At 36.3% G+C, this 16701-nt stretch overlaps 1 protein-coding gene across 5 annotated transcripts in view; it reads left to right on the top strand.

The window, feature by feature from the left end:
* HIBCH (3-hydroxyisobutyryl-CoA hydrolase) overlaps positions 1–16701 on the top strand; it is a 47513-nt gene that overhangs the window by 19464 nt on the left and 11348 nt on the right. For all 5 annotated transcript variants that reach the window (XM_051787810.1, XM_051787812.1, XM_051787815.1 and 2 more), the window contains 5 exons: positions 6910–6988; positions 11141–11286; positions 12185–12271; positions 14200–14258; positions 15039–15120. In XM_051787810.1, coding sequence (XP_051643770.1) covers positions 6910–6988; positions 11141–11286; positions 12185–12271; positions 14200–14258; positions 15039–15120 — 453 coding nt within the window. The remainder of the gene's footprint in view (positions 1–6909; positions 6989–11140; positions 11287–12184; positions 12272–14199; positions 14259–15038; positions 15121–16701) is intronic.

Genomic DNA, 16701 nt, shown 5'->3' on the forward strand with positions numbered 1-16701 from the left:
CAAATTTTATTGCAAACTGTAGAAATTTTGCTTATTAGTTATTAATGTACATATCAATGGCTTGGGGTGACTTCATGAAAAGTTGTTATTTTACATAGCACCTTTATACTGTAATAGACATTATTACCCCTTTAAACTTTTTTTATAGATAGGAAACTGGAACCCCGAAATGTCAGTGCTCCTTGGGACTTCTCCCAATTTTTACTCTTTTTCTTCCTTTTTATAAATATGTCATGCCTCTTGTCAGCCATCATGCTCTGAAACTTGAACATCTTTGGATTTGTTTTAATTTATGCTCTAAAATCTGTCCTGAAGTAAAAGTAATTGTCATACTAAACCCAGATAAGCTGCTTTCCCGTTTTCTCCCTGCCTCTCCCCCTCCCTCTGGTAATTCATGCCCGTGAACCACACAGAAGCTTGTGGCCTGCTTTGTGCCAGCGCTTCAAAGCCGAAGGCAGCTTTTGCTGTCAAACAGAATACAGATTTTGCAAGTGCAAACAAATCGTTGTGAGACTGCCTTGTGCACCACTTAGCTTTTGCAAGGTAGGATGTTGCAAGCAGTGCTAAGGCAATACCGACAGGGCTCTGTGCTGCTGTTACAGTGGGTTCACCATCTGGCGCCTGGCTCTGCCTGCTGGGCCCTCCCCTCTGATCCCTGGGATAAACGGTGCTCTGCATTTTGTAGCTAATCGGACTATAACAGCGGCAGCTCTTGACATCAACAAAAAGTAACCACTGAAGGCTCAAGGATTTGCGCCTGATGTTATTCCCCAAAGGGTTTATCATAAAGCACTGTCTTGAAAACAAGTATTTTAAGTTATGGGTCAGTATTGGTACAGTAAGAAAAACTCTTCTTCCCCTCTTCCAACTCTACAACAACTGAGACTTTTGCTGGCTTCTGCACAGATTTGTTCTTTCTAGAAACAATCAGACTATTTCTTGCTAAAAGTTCCACTATTTTTCTCTCATTCTAGACCTTCTTGTACATGCCTAGTCACATATTGAGAGTTATCTCATTATTTCCCTCTCCATCCCTTTATTACAGATCAAGGAATAAAAGTTCTGAAGAGAATTATCTTTGCCTGCTTCTCCATCCTTTCATATTTCTGCTCATTTTTCTTAACTCCAGAAGAATTTGAATGCTCATTTTCTCCTTGAGTTTGTTTTAATCAGTCTTACACTTTTTCCAAGCACTTTCTCCAGGGAAATAGAGCATCATTACAAAATCCCCTCAGTTCACTCCTGTCATCCCAAATAACTGTGCTGCTGTTTAAACAAAAGTTCTGTCTCACGTTCCTGTCTTTAAGAACAAGAAGTGTTTCTTCAGTTTTAAGATGAAACCTAAAAGCTCAGTTATGCATTGATGCAAATTGCTGAAACAGGTTCCCTCCCACTTGTCTGCCCTTCCTGCAGACATTAGGATGTCATGAGTTGGACACAGAAATTTCTTGCAGTACCTACATTTTTTAGGTGATACAGAGGAACAAAGGGATAGAGCTGTCTTCTAGAATTTTAGAAACAATAAAAATGCCAAACTTACTGTCTTTCTGAACACACATGGCCAGTTATGTATAAGGAAACAACTCTGGGATAAAAAGAATGCTTTCAAATTTAACACTAGGAAAAATTGCACTTGCCAGTAATTAATTACTTTTGCTATGGGCTTTTCAAATCTAGGTCTTATATCTTCTGTTTTCTTTCTGTTGCAGCACAAGTTTTGTGTCCATAAAAAGTTGTGCAGATTATGATAAGTACCCTAGTAAAACCAGTTTGAGATCACCGATAAATTCAGGCTGGTAGCAGAAAGATCAAACCAGGACTTCTAAAAATTCAGTCTAAATTTTTTTGTTGATAGAGGACACTCACTGTGACAGCATTGGTGCACAGAATGGCCTACATATTTTTTCCCCCAAATTTCACTTTAAGAAGAAGCTGACCTAAATGATTACTGTTAAAGTAGTTGGATCAAGTTTGTTTAAATACTCAGGGGTCAGAAGAACAGGACTGAAACATCAGGTATCATTACAGATAATCTGTTTCCAGTCAACTCATTGTGCTTCTATGTATCTGTAGGAATTTGGACTGAGAATCTCTAATATGTAATCTGTATATGGATATTAATATTTTATATTTTAATCATATTACATTAATATTTTATGTTTTAAAATACCACACTAAATGATTGAAAAGTTCACAAACCCCACTGGTTTTTAATGGTATTTTTTAAATACTTGCACAGAATTGATTAACGTGTCATCAGCCAAAGAAAATGATATTCTAGGTCCAGATTGATCTGTTACATGGCACTGCTCTGGTTCACTGTGTTGTCTTCTCTGTTAGTATCTCCAGATAAAAAATGGATTATACTCTTTGGAGTGGTCCATAACATTAATGATGAACGTAGATTAATTTCTATTCAGTTTAAGATTTGTTGTGTCTGGATGCAGGGGGTAATGCTCTTACATCCATGATTTTTGATCTAACATAGCTATAAGCTCCTGCTGCTTCCTGAATCAACTCCACTCACTTACTGTGCTGCCGACTAACGCTTTGGAAAACATTTTTACTGCACCTTGGCTATTCTTTCACATCTGTATGCAAATATATTTGCCCTTTGTTGTCTTATGCTCAGTTTGTTTGTTGATTGCCACATTTCTCTTGTGGCTCTGGCCCTACCAGGAACTGTATTCTCATGCAGTTAAAAATGAGTGCAATCACTGGATGGAACTGTTACAACAGGACTTTAGCTGCAGACAGTATAATTATCAGTATTATCAGAAAGGTGTTTGCTTGAACAGCTGAAAATTCTTTATCAACCTAGTGAAGGTGACACAAGCAACATTCCTGAAGGCCTTTTCTGTTTGTGTGTCTTTTATTCTGTCACTTAAGCTTTCCTAGGCAGTGATTCCTTCAGAGTCTGAGTTTGGTTATTTAGTAAATAGACAAGTGTGATGTGTGGTTTTGCTGTGACACGGGTCTACTTTTCTGTATGTGAACAGATGTTTACACCATTTCTGCTCTTATCTATGTTTCTAATTAATTCATAAATAAACCCTACACAAAGGTAGTTGTCATGGTTTAACCAGCTGGCAACTAAGCCCCACAGAACCGCTTGCTCACTCCCCCACCAGCAGGATTGGGAGAGAATGGGAAGGGTAAAAGTGAAAAACCTCATGGGTTGAGATAAAGGCAGTTTAATAGGTAAAGCAACAGCCACCCACACAAGCAAAGCAAAACAAGGAATTAATTCACTGCTTCCCAGTGTTCAGCCATCTCCAGCCATCACACATAATGATGAGTTGGGAAGACAAACACCATTACTCCAAACATGGCCCCTTCCTCCTTTCCCCCTCCCCACTTTATGTGCTGAGCATAGTGTGGAATATCTCTTGGGTCACTTGGGGTCAGCTGTCCCAGCTATGTCCCCTCCCAACTTCTTGTGCACCCCCAGCCCCCTCGCTGGTGGGGTGGGAATCAGAAAAGGCCTTGACCCTGTGCAAGTGCTGCTCAGGAATAACAAAAACATCTCCATATTATCAACACTGCTTTCAGCAGAATCCAAAACACAGCCCCATACTGTGAAGGAGCTACTGTGAAGAGATTTATCTCTATCCCAGCCAAAACCAGCCCAGTAGTTTGAATTGGTTGCTTGTTCATTTCTTAATTCTCCTTAAGTTCTAGGCTCATTCTTTAATTATTCTTTACAAAGTTCAAACATTCAGCTGTCAGTAAAAAAAGAAAGTTCCCAGCCAGTACAAGCCTGATTCACCACGAGGATGTATTGTCTTGGAAAAGTCAAAAGGAAGATATTAGCTTCAGTATATATATTTTAAGATCATAAAAGGTAGGACTCTGACAAGGCAGGATATACTGTATTTTAGTAAAGACATTATAGCACCAAGCCTTGTACGTGTAAATGCTGGAACTATCTGGTGAAGTGAACACAGCCCAACTGCAGATACTTTAATAGTGTGAAGGGCCTCCTAGGTAGGACTCTACATATGTAAGATTTCAGTTAAATTAAAGAAACAAAATTAGAGAATCCAGAAATGGAGGAACGCATTTAGACTTCTGACTGGAAGAGTTTAGGGTTACAGAATATTAAACTAATAAATATCTGTCATCTGTATTAGATCTAGAAGGTTAGACACATACAGTGAATATGTTAATGATTTGGGAAGTTGCAAATAAACAAAAAAAAGCATATGATGATCACCAGTTAAATAAGTTACTGGGGTTTGTACCCTCAAAGCATTAACTTATTTTCTCTCCTAATTTTTTTGTAACATTAGATTATTTAGAAATGATCTTCAAAGAAGTAAGGACATATTTGCACTGCTTTCTTTATAATGGATAAAAAGAAAATATAGTTTCAATCTTTTAAACATACATCTAAAATAAGGCTGTTATCTGTACTATAAAACTTTGAAGGCTGTCTAGAAAACAAATCCAATTATGGCTTAAGCACTTGAGAAAGTGAAATCTGATTTAATTACTTCTTTCAAAAGAAAATTACATCTTTCAACTTTCTATTATTAAAACTTTACAGTTATTTTTATCACTCTAAAAAAAAAAAAAAGAACAAGTTTGGAAGAAAAGCTCCCTTTATGGAGTTCACACTCGAGTCTTTGTTACTTAATACTCAAGCTAAAAAAATGTAAGTCCTTATAAAAAATTCAGACTATCTAGAAAATAAGCCAGAAAAAATGCTTTATCATAGATGGTATTTGTGTTTTTAGATATGGGATTAGAACAAAAATTAATTTAAGCATTAGAGCATAATGGGCATGATTTTTTAATTTCATTATCTTTATAAATAAAGGTCATCACTATTGCTGAACATGCATAAAAATAACAACAGGCCTTACTAAATGCAGTAAAAACATGCTATTATGACATTTGGAAGTTATGAAGTCACATTTCCATTTAACTTAAGACTTTTGGAGCTGTTCTAGGAGTGAATGTAGCTTTACATGTAGCTTTGCATCTGCAAGAGAGCTAAACACAGGGGCCTTGCTCTTGGTGCTGCTCAGGTGAGATGTGCAGCCTCTGACCAGTCCTCAAGAGAAAGGGCTGAAGGACAGATGAGACAGAACATGGTACCCTGTGCAAATAAGATTCAGATGTTTGCTCAAATCCCATTTGCCTCCTTGGAAAAGCAGTACTTCATGTGTACACATCTGGCTTAGTTTCTGAATATAAAATCCAGTATGATAACCAGTTGCCTTAAGGGAGCATTTCTCAGGAAATTAAACTGGAATCTTAAAAACTTCATACACCTATATTAAAACACTAGACTGGCAGATATTCATTTTACAGAAAAAATTCCAAGATATTTTCAAATTTAATCGTGTGTGACCCTAATGGAATAAACAGTGACAATTAATTTCTTGCTGGGCAGAATTGTAAGAGAGGCCATGGAAGGAAATGAATGTAATTTATATGAAATTGAGATAACTTTTTAAAATTTGAATGTAAAACCCACCCAAAGATCTCTGTAATAAGAAAAATAAAAAGATGTTCTACTCTCACCTTAAAAGCCTATCAGATATATACTGCTGACCCAAGAGAATATCACCCAATTAATACCACTGGTTTTGATGAAAAGTATGAAATCCATGAAGATGTTTATGAAAACTAGTAGCCTTAGGTGGGTAAAGTATTATTTTTCTAGTATTTAAGCACTTATTGCTTCATTAGACACTGACTTCTTTTGGCCAATGATATTTAAGATATCTTAGTTTGAACATAAAAAAATGTATAGGTAGAAGGACTTAACCAAGGGAAATCTAACTTCTGTTCTGAGGAACAGAAGTAAACAGTGGAAAGGAAGAGAAAGATAATATTTGTATGAAGAAACTTCTTGTGAAATATTCAGTAGAGGTTTTTGTCTCCAGATACACTCAAACATGCATTTCTATTAACATGTATCATGTAAATAAGCTTTGAGAAGTGAGACCTCAATATGTATGTTGTGGTTAATGCCCTGTAATCTAAATATACTTGGATTACTTCAAATATTATTACTAAGTAGTAGTAACTTTGTCAGATTACCATTTTTCTTTATATTTGCCAATTTGCCTCTTGAACATTTTTCTAAATTAAATTACTTTTGTGTGAAAATACTTTTTTTATTGGGCCTTGCTGCTGCTCACTGCCTAAATCAGAAAACATGTGACAGACACCACCAGAAACTCTTCTGCTTTTGAGGGAAGTGTCTCATCAGGACAGGCTGCTAGAGAAGAAGGCTAGATACTTAATAATGTGAATTCCATTTCTGATTTGGTGAACACCAGTGCTCAGGTTAAACAGTGGGTTTCTAACCACATACTCTGAATTTTAATCAGTAATGCTGAAGGCTTTTCCTGTTTAAAATACTTCTGTGTTTTCACGGCTAGGCTTCGGGAACGAAGATTTGGGAAACACTTCTGTGTTTGTAACATAGGCAATTATCACATTAGAAGAATAGTTACTTATTATTTCTTTTAGAAGTGTTAGAATGACAAATTTGTACAATTTGTGTATTGGCTTTTTTTTGTCAGTGATTTCAGGTACATGCAAAAATTACAGATGGGGTGACATTAGCAAAGGGATACCAGCTCTCATAGTGGGCTGGTGGAGATAACAGGGTCACCCATTTCTGTTGCTGTCACCCGAGGGTTTTTGAAGGTAATCTCTGTGTGACTCATCAGTCTTTCAAAGCACAGAATGCTATTTCAGCCAAATCATAAAGGTAATATGATGCTTTGTTAGTGTTTGAACCGTGAAAGATCTTTTAATATTTTCTTGAGACGCATGTGTTAAATCTACTTTTATTTAAATGGTAGAGCAAAGCAAGAGGTGTGTTACACAGGGTTATGATTACTGGTAAAAATAATTTTATAACTGTGTCCTTTGCTCCATGCACAGGGAGTTGGCCTCTCAATTCATGGACATTTTCGAGTTGCTACAGAAAAGACACTTTTTGCAATGCCAGAAACAGCAATAGGTAAGCATTTTATCACGTGTTAATATGTCTAAGGTTTCACTGTTTGTGTAATCAGGATGAAACGTCTTTGACTGAAAGCTGTGGTGGTAATGAAAGAATTTTAAAAGGGAATTGGAGATGACCATATATAGAAAGTATTTTCTATTAAATTAACAGAAACTTACCTACATTCTGGGAGTTGATCAAGGTTCCTAACTGTCTAGACTGATACAATATTTCAGAAACAGAAGCAGATCAAGGAACTAAGTCTGTGCTACAGCTGTAGGCAGATAGAGTCTGAAGATCCCAGTGCAGCTACTTCAGCTTTACCCTGGGGACTCTGTGAGTCCAACTGCCTGTACTACACAGCTGCTCTGCAGTGTTAATGAGACAGATTTTGAAATTCCAGCTTTTCTTGTAGATTATTAATGTAGGCCCATTACAGTTGTGCAGAGATTGTGTCTAGGTGAGATCACAGTGTCTTCAGTAGTGTCTGTTTTTTTAAACAGCAACACACTTCTTGTGTTTTCTAATGTTTGATCCTACAGGTTTTTTGTCAACTCTGAGATGTACAAAAGAAAATGTAGCTCAGAGCTACATGAAGATGGAGGTATGGCTCAAGAAAAGTCAGTCAGATTAAAGGCAACCCTCCTGATGCAAGTGTCAAGGGAAATAAAGCACAGTAAACCACCCAAATATAAGGAAGCTCATTATCATTTTAACTCCTGAAAAAAAAAATTACAGCAATTCATGCTGGCTGATAAATCTAATGCAATTTTTCTGAACAAGCAAATTTGAGATGAGAAAAGCAAAAGCTATTGCAGACCTCCAACTATTTTTTATGCTGAAGGAATACTTGGTAAACTAAATATCTCAAGCATTAATACAACATGAACGTGCTAAACTCTGAGTTTCATAATCAGTTATTGTACATGAAAGCCGTTTGAAGGAAACAGTTTGTATTTGTATTTTTTTAAAAACTAAACAGAGAAGTTCTTTGACATATAAAATTATACTAATAATGAAAGTACCTTCACTTTCTTCTTCAAAGGTAAAGATATGAGTAGTTTTATATTATAAAAAATTCTGTTCTTTACATAAATTTCTTGTGTTGCCAAGGACTTACTTAAACAAAAATAGACTGTGAAGACATGTAAAGGAAAAGCTTAGAACTTGCTTAGGAAAGGAAGTAATTAAACCCTTTTTAGGATCAATTAGAAGTAAAACCACTGAAATCTGTTTGGATTTAAAGGCTTAGCTCTTTTGATCTCTGTGTGTTCTCTTAAAATGTCTAGCTCTCTAGACACTGGATTAATTGATTTTTTCATTCAGTGTTCACTTATTTCAGTAGGCATGACACCTTTGCTGTGAAATGAAAACAAAGCATTCATTCAGCTGCTACATTTTCACACAATTATTCTGCATTTATACACCACCATAAATAAAAGGATAGAGATAAATATGCCACTTTGAAAATAGAAATAAAAGGCAGTTGTAGACTGTAGGAGTTTGACACAGATAATACAAAGCACTGGAAAGCAGCTTAGATGTGGGAGGGTGTGGAAAAACTAGTAGTGAGAAGAACAAAAGAAGGAAGTATATTGTAAGAGGTGGGCTTTGAGATAATGTTATATTAATAATGGATACTTTCATGTATATCCCTCCTAAGTTTTTAGCTTTCTAGAAGTCATTTACTAATAAATTTCCACCCCCCTCTACAGACAAGGTAAGAATGCAGTAGCACTGCCTTTATTTTATGCTTGGCAAATGCAGAGTTGTACCTTTGGGATTACAGCAAAGAGCACAGACTGCAAGTCAGCACCACAGGCATAGGCTTATAGCCTGGTCAGTCCAGCAGTAACACAGTTCTTCTCTTATTCAAGTAGGAATTTGAGAAATAATTGGTAAATACTGTCAAAAGAAGTGGAACACATTAAGGGAACCACAGTGGCAAGGAGAAACATATGGGAAGCATTGTTGAGAGAATTAAGAGGAATATGTAGAACATGGACAAGAGGGGTAAAATTATAACAAAAATGGAAGACAAGGACATTGAAAAAGATACAGAAACTATAGCAGACTGTGTTTAGGCAACCAAGTAAGTTTAAAGTGGATTAGTTACATCTTCACTAATCCTGTTTGTAAATTCCTTAATAATTAAACCTTCATTCAATTTAGGTTTATTTTCCTCTGAAGCAACTTAAGTTAATCAACTGCACATTTTATTTAGAATGGATTTCCCTGTGTATGGTCAAGTGGAAGGGCATTATGGATCCCAGTAGGAAGATGTCCTTTCCTCTAGAATTTTACTGGAGCATGGGGAGAACAGTGGTCCAGCATCGGTATTATTCTAATTTAATTACAGCAAAACCAAGAAAGATTGTTGCTGTTGCAGTTCTGGTGGATGGACAGAATAATGTAATTGCCTTTTTACTTTGGAGGGCATTTTTAAGTCAGGTTTCACTTTGAAATGAGGAATTTTTTTTTTTTCAGTAGTAGGATATCCAAGGGAAGACAGATAAATAGAAACATAAACCTAAATAAAAGTCCTGGCATCAATGTTTTGATGGCTCAAAATGAGAATGTAAAATGTAGAGCAGACTATTGAGAATGTGAGTACAGATGAAAAGGGTGAGTGATGAATTGGGGTTAATTGGGCTTTTAAAGTGTGTCAGCAAGGCATTCAGCATTTCAGGAGAAGAGCTGTACGTCTCAGTAGCCTGTGGGATGAAGAATAAATCCATTGATGACAGCACACACATCGGTGGGAGTAAAATACTACAACTTTAACTGATAGCAAGTGACTCCTAAAACCATCTTTTCATTGTATTGGAAGCAGCAGAACAAAGGGAGGACCAAGAGGGAATCAGAGGAGAAGCTGAGATAGGGGTTTGATGTTAAGATTGTTAAGAGGAAAACACTGAGCAGCTGTCTGAAAGAAACCTCCCCTCAATTCTGTCTGAGGGGGAGGACCTTTCCAGGATCACTGATTTCCCACATCTTAAAATACCTGTGATAGGATCTTTTCCATAATACATCCACTGACTCTTTTTGTGACTGAAAGCAATTGCTTGTAAGTGAAAAATTACCACTTTCTATCAGAATGCCATTTGAACTCCTTATGTACATCTGAATTTTCCCAGTTAATATCTCTGCTTTGGCAAGTGTTTATGAGTTTCCTACTGCTCATTTGTATTCTTTTTCATTTGTATTCATTTTTGGTTTTTTCATTTTTCCTCTCACAGTGAAAAAACACCACCACACCTTTCATTTCTTAAAAAGACTTTCAGTGTCATGAATGCACCACTGGTGATGATTTCAAAGTAGTAACTGGACACTGCTTCTATCCATTCAGATTTCTGAAACTGATACAGCTAAGCTAAAATTTTCTTAAGTTTAAGTATGTTACAAAAAGTGTCTGAATTTGTTTTGGTGATCAATGTATATAACAGAAGGTAGATATCTTTCAATTACAACTTTTAAAAGTATTTTAAATTTTATTCACACTTTAAACTTTAAAAAATTACCCTAATCTGTTGATTTAAAAAACATATAAATGTAAGACAGTCACTAAACTGGAAAGTTTAAAAATCTTTTTTTACTTTCAGCTTAGTCATAGTCCTGTCAAAGAGCCAGGTACCAGCTCAGCCTCTTGCACCCCCACCTTCAGGAAGACCCTGTCAATATTTTTGATCTGTTATTGAATTCTCAGCCCCAAAATTTGTTCAAATTAAGCTGTGCAAGAGAAACTCCATCACTGTTTGATATTTTTATCATAATAAAAGATTTCAGAGAAAAAGCAGCATCCAGTTTGAGTTTGCACAAATTATTTCACAATTCTTTGTGTCACTTCTGTTTCTTGGCTGAGAACACACTTAATTCTTCAAGCACCTAAAAATATCTCAAGTTATTGGCAAATAGAATAAATACTATTTTTTGGTAGTTATTTGTAGAGTATGTGCTAGTGGAAAGGATGCAGTTTGGAAGGTGTTTGAGAGTTTGCTTTTAGGGAGGGATTTGATGACAGAGAAATGTCAAAGCAAGTCAAGGAGAAACTCGATCAGAGTTCTGTGCCTGTCAGGGAGATGAAAGTCAGACAAGAAGAAGTAGCTACTAAGTGATGATTAGTACAAGTTCTTCTCCCTTCACTTTTGTTTTTGTTGTCTATTGCAGGCCTGTTTCCTGATGTAGGTGGAGGGTATTTCTTGCCAAGGCTCTCAGGAAGGGTTGGCTATTACCTGGGACTAACAGGATACAGGCTGAAAGGAAGAGATGTACTCAGAGCTGGCATCGCTACACATTTTGTAGAATCCGAAAAGGTAACATGCTGACAGTGCTGGCAGGGGCACAGCCTACAACCACCATGACAGGTTGGAGGGTTTAGCAGCCCAGTATACTTTTTACCAACTTGAGTGTCTGCAGCAGCACAGTTATATTAGCTGGCCATGCCCTGTGAACAGGACGGTAAGATACTCTCAAGCTGTCATTCTAACACTTGCCAGATAATGACAGCTTTGCTTGGAGCAAAGAGCAAATGTTGTTGTCTTCACAATTCTGCTGTTGGAAGGGCATGATCTACTCAGCATAATGGAAGTTGCTTACAGAATTTTACAGTTCAAGACAATTGTGTATGAAACTAGAGATTTATACAATTGCTGAGTTTTCAATCAAGGTAAAACTCCATTAAATTAATGTGGTTTTTATCAGTCTGCTTAACAGGTATTTGTTTCTTACAGTGCCTGTAAGGAAGTGTAAAAATTAGAGCGTTTCATAAAGTCAGAGTAACTGGAGTGGACTTAAATGAAGGAGAAACAATGATCCTTCTCTGCATGAAGACTCCTGACTGTCATTGTGGAGCTGGCAAAATACTGCTTTGAGGATAGCAGTTGCCAGACTCCTGCTCTTTCCTCTGAGACTGGTGTAGCCTTGCTTTATCTGCTGCATCTGTAGCACTGCATTGGGGGTCTGCTTGGGAAGAAGAGTTCTTTGCTGATCACTGCAGACATAATTAAATCCAGATGGTTCAACACTGAAAAATGAACTCTGGCTCCTTGTATTGTTTGCTTAGTACCTCCTTAAGATCTGTCAGAAAGTTGGGGAGGGTGAGGGGGGTGTTTTTATACGTGCATACTACTATTACCAGTAGTATAGCAGCAGCAGAAATAATTCAAGTAGATTTTGTTTTACTTACTTGTAATTAAATCTTATTTTTAATAGCTACCTGCCTTAGAGAAAGACCTGATAGCACTGAAATCGCCTTCAAAAGAAAATATAGCAGACTTACTGAACTCTTACCACAAGAAGGTAATCTGATCAGTTATTGAAATCAAGCAAAATTGTTATATATATAAAGACATTCTTTTTTACCTGTGCTACTGATAATTTTTTTTTTACAGTTGAAAATAATGGATTCCCAAACTCTTTGCCCTTTATAAAATACTAATTTGTAGCACTAATGCCTACAGTGGTCAAAATCAGAATTGAAAAGTCCTGCTTCACCTTTTATTCATTTTGGATACCCCAAAAATTCCTACTGTGATCAGCTCAATCTCTGTGTGTGTACTTCAGTTTCCAGCCAGTAGCATGACGAGGCAGAAAATACATTGCTGCCTTATTTCCCCCCTGTTATTCTTGGATTTCTAGCACACTTGGCAGAAGGCAAAATAGATAGCCACGAGCAGACTGGAGGTTGGACATGATGACAAATGTGATCTGGGGAGCTACCCTGAAATTCAGGGATTCTGACAAATAGAAATGACAAGGGTGGAACTACTGGCCTAATCCAGAGGCTGCAGAAGTTATTCTGCCCATTAAATGCTGCACTGTTCACTTGGAAAGGGATGCTGTATTTCCATCCCAGAAAAGTTCTCTATATCAACCTGAAAAATGTCTTGCTAGCTTGATGCAAATGACATAAATTGGAGCATTATTTTGATGCAGACCATCTGCAGTCCAGATTTGAAGCCTGAATTTAAAGGCTTAAGTTGTTCCTTTGACTTCTCAAGTATTTTATATGTTTGTAACCTTGAGGCAACTGAAAGACTGAATAAGCACAGCAGTTATCAATAGGATCAATATTGGCAGATACACTGTAGGAAAAGCACCTGAAAGCAGTATTTTCAGGGGGAGAAAGATGCTGTTTTCTCAGTGGACTAACCCATGCATGGTGCTCTGTTGTGATTTTGGAGGTGAATATAACTGTATTAATACATAATTAGTATTTGTGTTGGGCCTGTGTAACAATGAGCATAAAAAACAAAAAGGTTTTGGCTTTACAATCAGAGGCTATTTTAACTGCTTTGATGTGCATTGTAATTTTATTTCAATAGAAAGAAAACTTCTAGAATTAAACTAGTTTGTTCAATTCTAGTGTGTTTTAACTAGTTTTTAACTAATTTGTTTGGCTTTAAAATGAACAGTGTCTACTCCTGTTATTTCTATTTTAGAATTACTGAGTTAATATATTAAGGTTAATTAGAAAAATAAATGGGATAAGCTAATTAACCTAGCACTACTGATTATTCTCACAAAATAGAAAGCTGTGAAATAGGAGTGATTATATATTGCAGTATACAGAAAAGGAGGCTGTGTATTTTTAGTTATCAGAGCTGAAATGACAGGGAATCTTTCTCAGCTTCAGCTGCTGATCCTGAAACATCTGCTTATGTCCTAAACCCCTTAATGTGAAGATGTGAGACATTTGACAGCCTTTCCACATAAGGCCAATGGGTCTTTCACACACTTCAGCTATCTAAAATTTTGCAAAATGACATAGAAAAGATAAGGAAGAGAAATGCCTTTTTTTTTTGTCATTAAAAATGCCTAAATATACGTCTGAATATTTTTAAGAAAATGAAGCTTTCTTTTAAAACTATCTCAGGCTTTTGGGTAGATTTATCTATACTGACTTCCTTAGTGCATTTTATATAAATGTTTTGATAGAATAATCAGAATTACTTGTGTACAAGATAGCCACCCAGTCGAATATGCATACATAGTAGCTCAGAGCAAGCACTGCATTATGAGGCAACATCTTTAACATTCACAGAATAAAGTGACAATTTCATTTATACACACTGCAAAACTGTAATTCATTAAAAATGTCACTGTCTTATGAATATTAACTGTTCATTTATGATATTTCTGTAACACAAGGCATTGAAATTTTTCAGTACTGATAACATTTTCAGTCTAAAATAACCAAGTAAAACAGGTATTTGCTTTTTAAATAGTGCACAGTTGATCAAGAAAAGAAGTTTGTACTTGATGAGCACATGGAGAAAATTAACAGGTATTTAGCAATCTTTTTTCATTTATTATTGTGGATAGATAATGTGAAGTTAAATCAAGTAACAGTATTCTGCAGATAAGGTGAGAGAAATGACATCCAAGTTTAAATAACTGTTTTGTCTTTAGAGAGCTTTATCTGAAGCTCATTAAGTATTTCACTTATCAGTATATTAAGTACTTGAGCATATTTGCCTGAGTCATGCACCCTTATATTAAGCAACTACCATATGGCACATTAGGATGAACATTTTCTATAGAAATTGGATGGGGATTTGTGAGAGAAATTGTCAAGTTGAATAGGGAATGTTATGTAGCACATTTATACTCACTGTTTTAAGGCCATTTCTGTGACTGCTTGGAACTTCTGTGTATCACAGAAGGAAGGAGAAATAAGTGAGAGTGACAAGAAACAGCTAAAACTCTTGAAGAAGGATGGCAGTAACTAGGTTTAGAGACAAAAGATGTTGACACCAAACTGGTAGAAGGGAGCTAATAGCTAAGGATTTGATGTGCTATAAAAATACAGATAAGACTGATGGGAGTAATGGAAGTTTATAGATAAATAACAGAGTTTGTGAGTGAGGTTTATTGAAACACTAGAGAATTGTAAAGGGAGAGGAGATGCCTGACAACCAAGTTACTTGAAAGGGAACATCATGGAACACATTGCTAAGAAAAGCCAAATCAACTGGTTACACTGTTTGTAATGTGAGTGCTACTCACCCTTCATAGGTAAGTGGAAGGCTGAAGCAGTTCATGGACTAATTTATTTTAATTTTAGTCTTTTTTCAGCAAATAGCATGGAAGAAATTGTCAAAAAATTAAAGCAAGATGGTTCTCCTTTTGCCATGAAGCAGCTGGAGGTAATGTCTTCTATGTTGTTTTTGTTAAAAATTTTAGGTTTGGGTGTGTATTTTCTTATCATAGGGTAGACTTTATTCACCCTATTAACATAACTAATACTGCATAACACCAATAGGACACTAGACTGAGATCCTCAGGTTCTCCCATATTGTCCTGAGGGATTCTCAGTAGTGCTGTTCAGACAAGAGCAAAACTCTGTAAAACTACACAATGTGAGTATTGTCATGTGGTGCATAAAATTGTAATTAGTAAAAACCCAAAATGCCCTTCCCTTTTCCCCCTCAAGGGGATGTTGGGGATAAACATTCCCTTTTATAGCTTCTCATTTTACTGCCAAGGGTTGGAATAAACCAGAGCCAGAACAGTGTTGTTCTTTTTCTTCCATTCCAGATACCTCATTTGGGTAAACAGCAAAAAAATTTATCATCACAAAGTATTTTTGATCTTTTTAATGCATTCCTGAGTGTTGGATGTATCACAGAATCACAGAATATGCTGAGCTAGAAGGGACCCACAGGGATCATTGAGTCCAACCCTTAGCCCTGCACAGGACAACCCCAAGAACAAGAGTCACACCATGTGCCTGAGAGCATCATCCAAACACTCCTTGAGGTCTCTCAGCCTTGGGGCTGTGCCCACTGCCCTGGGGAGCCTGTTCAGTGCCCAACCTGGGGCACCCAAGGGTGAAGAACCTTTTTCTAATATCCAACCTAAACCTCCCCTGACACAACTTGAGACCATTCCCTTGGGTCCTGTCACTGCTCACAGAATCACATAGTCACTACTCAAAAAATGTACAGCAATACTACACAGAATTCATACTTCAGCCTCAAAAGCAAGAAGCAACTTATATTCATTTATAAATAATGTGTGTATTTTCTTTTTTCCTTTGAATTATCTGTATTCAGGTGCCTTGTAAAAGTTTGGTTTCAAACTAGTGAAATATTAGTTGCAATTGGATAGAACTCTAGCATTTCTTCAACAAAAGTGTCATTAAGAAATCTTGCTTTTTTAATAAAATAAAACAGCCATCATCTTCTGACCTTCATTTGGGCAGAAGGAATTTTAGAAGGTAGTATCATTAACATTAGACATCCTGTCATAGATATACTTTACTTTTTAGTTTTTAATTAAAGATATAACACTTTGTCACTGGAACTGTCAAACGGTTTTTGAGAAAGGAAGTTCTAGCATTATCTTTGTGCCAACCATTATGCCTAGTACATTGCAAGAAGTTTAGCACATGTATTATAAAAGCAAAATTGAATAAAAGAGAAAGCTCATTTTTCCCCCTTGTATTCAGGTTTCATTGGATAAAGCAGTAAAATGAGCTGGTGCCAAAATAAAAATTTTATGTGTTTATAAATCTGAACTGTACCATTTTCCTTCAACCCATATAGACTCTGTGATTCAGTTCTTCACTTTTTCCTCTCTGTTATAGATGGCAGGGAAAATAACTACATTAAGGTTGGTTGAGACAGTTTGATAGCATGTTAATAGTAGTCACTTCTGGTGGCTCTTATTCTTTATAGTATTGAGTTAAAAGACAGTATTTTATTTGTAGATTTTATAACGTTTGA

This window comes from Manacus candei, unplaced genomic scaffold, assembly GCF_025592945.1.
Source record: "Manacus candei isolate 608988 ecotype Guabito, Panama unplaced genomic scaffold, ASM2559294v1 h1tg000023l, whole genome shotgun sequence".
In the NCBI taxonomy this organism is placed as follows: domain Eukaryota; kingdom Metazoa; phylum Chordata; class Aves; order Passeriformes; family Pipridae; genus Manacus; species Manacus candei.